Source organism: Phascolarctos cinereus, unplaced genomic scaffold (genome assembly GCF_003287225.1).
Source record: "Phascolarctos cinereus isolate Bilbo 61053 unplaced genomic scaffold, phaCin_HiC Scaffold_7;HRSCAF=346, whole genome shotgun sequence".
Taxonomy (NCBI): Eukaryota; Metazoa; Chordata; class Mammalia; order Diprotodontia; family Phascolarctidae; genus Phascolarctos; species Phascolarctos cinereus.
The window spans coordinates 120,502,720-120,509,431 of NW_027556180.1; the positions used below are offsets into that span (position 1 = coordinate 120,502,720).

A 6,712-nucleotide genomic window follows, 5' to 3' on the forward strand; every position below is an offset into this window, starting at 1 on the left:
TTCCTAATACTGAACTTACCATCTTAATACTCTTTTAAGACTGTGTGTAATATATATGTATATCTATACACATACACATGTATGTCTGTACATACACACATACTGGACTGGTGATTTCACTGGTTTAGGGCACTCCCAAGGAAGGAAGCTTCAATCAATGCAGGTCAGCACCTGCTGTCCAAGATTTAGTCTGAGTTTCCTGAGGATGCTGTTTGGATTACATAGCCAGTATGTATCAAAAGCAAGACTTGAACCCAAGCAGGTCTTTTCTGACACCAGTGCACCATAGCCTCCTCTTGGCTATATACATACCTGCTTAAATACAAACATATGTATGAACACCTTACATACCTATCATATGCCTGTGAGAAGCACAGCATAGAGGAAACAGCTGGTTGCAGAAGTCCAAGTCACACCTCTGACATACATCCTGTTAAGTGATGGGCAAATCACTAACCCTTTCAGTGCCCTGGGCTCCTCTGTGACACAAAATTGCCAAGAGTTTGCCATCTGCATTGGTAGAAGTAATTTCTTTGCTGGAAATTGTCTATGTAGATGAAATCGCAAGCCTGGTAAAAACAAAACAAAACCAAAAAAGCCTCTCAAGAATGATGATGTAGGGGCAGCTAGGTGGCGCAGTGGATAGAGCACCAGCCCTGGAGTAAGGAGGACTTGAATTCAAATCGAATCTCAGACCAGATACTTGCTACTAACTGTGTGACCCTGGGCAAATCACTTAACCCCAATTGCCTCACCAAAAAATGAAACAAAAGAAAAGAAAAAAAGAATGATGTTGTATATTAAGCTATTTGTGTGTAACTTGAGCCCTTAATAGCTACTAGGAGTTTTCTTCCCAGCTGTAGTTTTTTTCTTTCATTCTGTTAGTCATTATTCGTTAGCTCTGTCAGTGCTATGTTTCACTGGGCCAGATAATTGAAAATTCATTGTATACACTTTTGGTTAAGAGCTAGTAGGTTTGGATTTTGCTTTCTCTGCTTGGTATCTTAGAGACAATACTGATATTTTCCTAACATAATAAATATTTTTATTTGGATGGGTTTAAAGTAAAAGCCATTAAGTTCTTCTCATTTGTCTTATTCTGGTTGGAGGTAACCTGAGGTTCCTAGAGCTTAAACCAGTGAAGCCTAAGCTCTGGTTGTTACTTTCTAGCTGGAAGAGTTCAAGTGTGGACTTGACAGTGGTCTGCTTACCTGTTTGAACACCAGCCTAACTTCAGATCAATTCAGTACCATAAGTGTAGCCACCAGGTGATGAATTTTTTGGCTACAGCAGATTGTAAAAAAGTGTACAAGACTGCATCAGGGGAGATAGTGAGTGTCTGCCATGATGAAACTTGGGTTCTTTGAAGTATGGAAGTAATATGTTTCTTTAATATAAACATTTTTTGGCCTGTGTAAAAACAATGTGCATAAACATAATACCAGTGAATATAACAACTTTCACTAGACAAATATATTTTGCTACAAAGTGTATCTTTTCCAAATGGTTTAATTATTTTTCTAACAAATTATATTTTTACTGATTGTGAGCTCTTAAATGTGGAAGGAAAGAACTAATAATTATAAAAGATAAAATGTATTATTTTAAATGTCTCTTTGTTTTATTATTTTAACTATGCAGAATAAACTTTAGTATTATACATTGTCTACAACTGTTGAATTGTCTATAGTTGAGGAAAATGGGAGTTGAATGTTGATCACTTTGAGCAGAGAGCTGAGCATTAAATACTTTTATTTTCCCAGATGGGCGCAAGCCATTTCCAATTAACCATGGGAAAACTAGTGATGATACTTTATTAGAGGTAAGAAGACATTTTAAAATTGATTTTAAATACAATTGAGAAAGACATCTCTGTTTTTGTAGCTTTCTTATTATTGTGTCATGCTTTTAGGACCCTGCTATTTTTTGAAGCCCTGGTAACAAAAGAAATTGCCACTTGGCACAGAAAATGTGTTTGAAGTAAGGAGGGTTTTCAAGTCCCCAGATGGGGTAAAAATGTAAAATTTGATCGAGGGGAAATAAGTAATCTATAAGCTTTATTTTAATGGTAAATTTGGAGACTTGAGTAACCAAGAAGTCCAATTGTGTTTTTAAACATTTTTATGTTTGGCAAATGATAAACTATCAAGCAATAACTGCTAAACATGAAGACACATGGTAGGTGTGAGCATACTGCAACATATTACCAAGAAAGAACTGTGTATAAGAGTGATATAAATTATTTCATCAGAGATATATAACTCAAAGGGAATGTAGATTGGTCGTGTGTCAAAAGCAGCAAATAACATATGGATAGTTCACGTATATCCTCTGGTAGCCGAGTAATGTGGGGAAGTTTTAATGGGGGGATTTACTTAATAGAGGATTCACTACAGACATGAGGCTCACAAGATGAGTATTGAATAAGTGCAGTTTGCATCATTTAAGGAAGTGCCTACATGATGAGGACACAGATCCACTTTAGTATGGTTTTTAAATAGGCCACCAGCCATTCTAATGTTCTGAAGTCATTTTTCAATTTATTTTTTACGTTAGAAAACCAGAATGAACATTTATTAAGTGTCCATGCTAGATACAGAGTGAGATGTAAAAATGAATGACAGTCCTATCTACTATTTAAGCTAGAGCCTTGAGGGACCTTTAGGTTGGCATTTTCTAAATATCTTCCTAAAGTTTAGTTGATTATTTTATGTGATACACTTAGTATTAAGGCAGGCACATCATTACAGGTTTTAGATTGAATTTTTTTTTTTAGGCTAAGCGTTGGTGATTTTTAGACCTTTTAGATAGCAACATTTATAGTTTTCTTTTAGGTGTTGGTAATTTATGGTAGCACTTTTCTTAGCTGCCACTAAAGTTCTAGGGAAAATTATGAAAGTAAGCAAAGTTTGTCCTTTTTTGAATTGCTGCCTTTTTCCCCCAAGCCTTTCTATTGCACGCTTCTTCTTATGTAACCTTTGGACACACTGCACCCTCATGACCTTTGGTCCTTTGGCTGTTTGGTGTGCTCTCCTCTACCCACTTCTCTCCTGCTCCATCACTCCTCTCCTCCTTTTCCTCTTCCTTAGTCATTGTTCCCTCAAATGTTTATATTGCTTATTTGGATGTGGATAGATTGGTACTGATTATTGTATTAAAGTAAAGTAATTCACACTAAAGTATACCTTCCCATATGCCACTCACATTTTAAAAGGGGAATTTATTATTCCACATGAGTTTCTGATTGGTAGAATTTATTATAGGAAATATTTTAGAACAAAGAGACCTTACTTGATCCAGCATAGCCTTCTTTCGCTGTACTTATTTCAGGGGGGCCCCTCCCATCCCCCTACAGAATGTCACAGTTTCCAGGTCTCTTGGCTTCAACTCTTTGGGATCAGAAAAATAGCACAAGAAGATTGGAATCTAGGAGACATGAATCCATAAATAAAGCAGGATCTGTGTCCTGTTTTTCAACTGTTACTACAATACTGGAAAATATTTAGAAAAACATTTTTTAAAAAAAGATAGTATGATTGCTTTAGAATAAGAATATGTCTAAAATAGCACTTCTTTTCCTTCCATGGACCACTTTGAGCCAAAGATGTTGTGGATCACCTATACCAATTATGGGAAAACCCACTTCACCAGAATTAACAGGAAGAAAAACACTGCTTTTCAGGAGGTGCCATTGCAGAGATTTTGTTTGTTTCAGGAGCAATGGAGAGGAGCCAGTCCTGTGATTTCATCTATGTTAGGAACTCCCAATATGAATACTCCCTCTATCTAATACAGATTAGCATCTCTGTAATTTATAGTCTTAGTTGTTGGGAGCTCTTTGATGTCCAGACTTGCTCATAGTCACATAGCTAATATGTGCTTGAGGCAGGATTTGAACCCAGATCCTCCACACTCCAGGGCTGACATTGCATTCATGTGCTACCCTGTCTCTCATCAAGTGAAAATATGTAAATTTTTACAGTCAGAACATAAACGGTTGACATTGTTATAAATATCAGTACCTTAAATGTACTACTACTCACAAGTTACATTTAAAAATTACATTTAAAAAACCCATTTTACTTATTTTAGTAACTTTAACCCATTGGTGTGCTGATAAATATTTAACAACTTGCCCTCCCAAAAAATGTATGCACAACACACTTTTGAATTTTATCTACATTATTAATATTTTCCCTATCACTTTCCTAAGTCTTGACAATCAACAAAAACAAGTAAATAATTTTCAACATTTGTCAATTTCTGAAGTATAAATACTCACACTGAAAAAACAGTGAGAACTAGTAGGCTCCAGCATAACCCGATCTGAAGGATTTTTTGTAACTTAAGACCTGAAGAACACAGTTTCCATCTGCATCAAAGGAATGACTTACAGTTCTTAAGAGAACAAATGAAGAACATCAGGTAATGAGTGATAACGTTGGGCAACAATAGGGATTGGGCTTTTTTTTTTTTAACTCCTGGGGTGACTTTGTGCCACTGTGGAAGTATAGAAATAAGTCAGTTTTGAATCTGATTTTTAAGATAATAGTCTGCTGTATATAACTTCTATAAATTAGAATAACAATTATGGGTTTACTTAACAGCGGCCTTTGTTAGTGAAAATGTTTTTGTTCATAAACTGAGATACCGTGTCTTTATGTCTTTTGTTAATAGGATGCCATAGAAGTTTGCAAGAAGTTCATGGAACGGGACCCAGAAGAATTGAGATTTAATGCAATTGCTCTTTCTGCAGCATAGCTTATGTGTAGTGGAAACACCAGTACTGTATTATTTGTAATAAAAATAAAATTCCTCCTGCCATATGCCAGTACTCACAAATTTTGATATTTTCATGATGATATTGATGATACTGACCAATAATAGTTTATGTGGATTAAACTTTGAATCAATCTTTTTTTGTGTGTCTTTTTTCTCTCATAATATATGGAAGATCAACTGTCCTTTTAAAAAATAAAATCCAAAGTAACATAAGTCGTACTCATAGTTACACTCTCTGTGCCTCAGTATAATAAATGTCAGTTTATACAAATACGGTATTTGAATTAATTCAAGGATACATGATTTCATTGCTGTGTTTCCACTGCTGCAGATTCCAACCTTCTGTATGTCTCATGAAAGAGTAACTATCACCCTTTCAATGATATCTTCTCCAGTGGGTTCACTTATTATCTCTGCATAAGCATCCCAGATTTAGTCTGTCTCCTGAGCTCCAGTTCCACTTCACCAGCTGCCCGTGGAACACTTCCCACTGAATGTTCCATAGGAATCTCAAACCCATGTCCAAAATGGAACTTGTTGTCTTCTCCTCCTATGTCCCCAAGCTCCACCCCTGCTCTTAACACCCGTTTCTATTAAGATAACCACCATTCTTAGGCCACAGCCTGAGAGGCTTTCTCAGCCCCTTACTTTTCCTGACTCCCCTCACATCTAGTCATTTGCCAAATTTTGTCACTTCTGCCAAACATCTCTCACATCTTTCCCCTTCTTACATGGTCACCACCCTAATTCAGGAGCTCATCCCTTTTTTACCTAGACTGTTGTAATAGCTTCCTAGTCTCCCCACCTCAGATCTCTCTTCTACAATCCATCCTCCCCATGGCTGCCGATGTAATGTTCTGACTGCCACTCTCTTGCTCAAAAAGCTTCAGTGGGTACCTGTTGTCTTTAGGATGAAGTTAGAACCTCCTTTAGTATTAAAGGCCTCTTTAATCTGGCTTCAGGGAACCTTTCTAGACTTAATACGCATTACTCCTTTTACACACTGTGGTCCAGACAAATAGATTCTTGGACACGTGGTCATATTTCCCATCTTTGTGCTTTGCAGAGCAGTTTCCATTTCCTGCATACTATCCCTCTTTGGTCCTGCCTCTTGGAACTCCTAACTCCCTTTTTTAAAGCTTTCGCCAAGTACTACTTCCTATATGAGCCATTTCTTGACGATTCCCCAAAGTTACTAGTGTTCTTCCTCTGCCCAACTTACTTTATCCATTGTATATAATGAGCTGCTTTAAAGTTACAAAGTACTTAGCTCACAACTGTGAGGTAGGTATTGTAAATATTGCCACCACTTCTGTTTTGCAGTTGAAGAAACAGACTTGGAGAGTTTAAGTGCCTTGCTTATTGTTATATAGGTAGTGAGAGCTGGTTGGTACTCTCTTTCCAATTCCTATTTTCTTACTATAGCCAATGGCCTCACCACTAAAGTAACATGTGGTAAGTGCATAAAAGGTATGAGGGGAAAATTGCTATGTGCTTCCTAATTGGGGAAAAGTCATTATTGACAATGGGGTTCAGAAAAGGTGTCCATAAGGATATCCCATTTAGGATGTGTTTTAAAAGCTAGATAAGGAATTGGTTAGATAAAGAGGGCATCCCAGATAGAGGGAGCAGTTTCACCAGGGGTGTGAAAGCAAGGAAGTAAAGGGGGCAGTGAGTATCCTGCAGCTAGGCATGAACATAAAGTACATGGAAGGGAATTGGTTGAGATAAGAATAGAAACTAGGGTGGTACTAAATAGTAACCTGCCCAAGATACAACTGATAGTAACCACCAATGGCAGGATTTGAATGTAAGTCCTCTGGCTCCAAGAATGTGTTCCTTTTGCTTCACCCTCTGCTTCCTCCTACAGATCTGGAGCTCCAGGAATAGGTAAAGGATAGAGATTTGCGAGTCAGAGGTGCTACCAAAG

General features: G+C 37.2%; 1 protein-coding gene across 4 annotated transcripts in view; it reads left to right on the forward strand.

Moving 5' to 3' along the window:
* Window positions 1–4,918, forward strand: part of UCHL3 (ubiquitin C-terminal hydrolase L3) — a 61,036-nt gene extending 56,118 nt beyond the window's left edge. For all 4 annotated transcript variants that reach the window (XM_020992458.2, XM_020992460.2, XM_020992459.2 and 1 more), the window contains 2 exons: window positions 1,764–1,822; window positions 4,678–4,918. In XM_020992458.2, the coding sequence (XP_020848117.2) occupies window positions 1,764–1,822; window positions 4,678–4,761 (143 nt within the window). In that variant the 3' untranslated portion in view covers window positions 4,762–4,918. The remainder of the gene's footprint in view (window positions 1–1,763; window positions 1,823–4,677) is intronic.
* The last annotated feature ends 1,794 nt before the right edge of the window (window positions 4,919–6,712 follow it).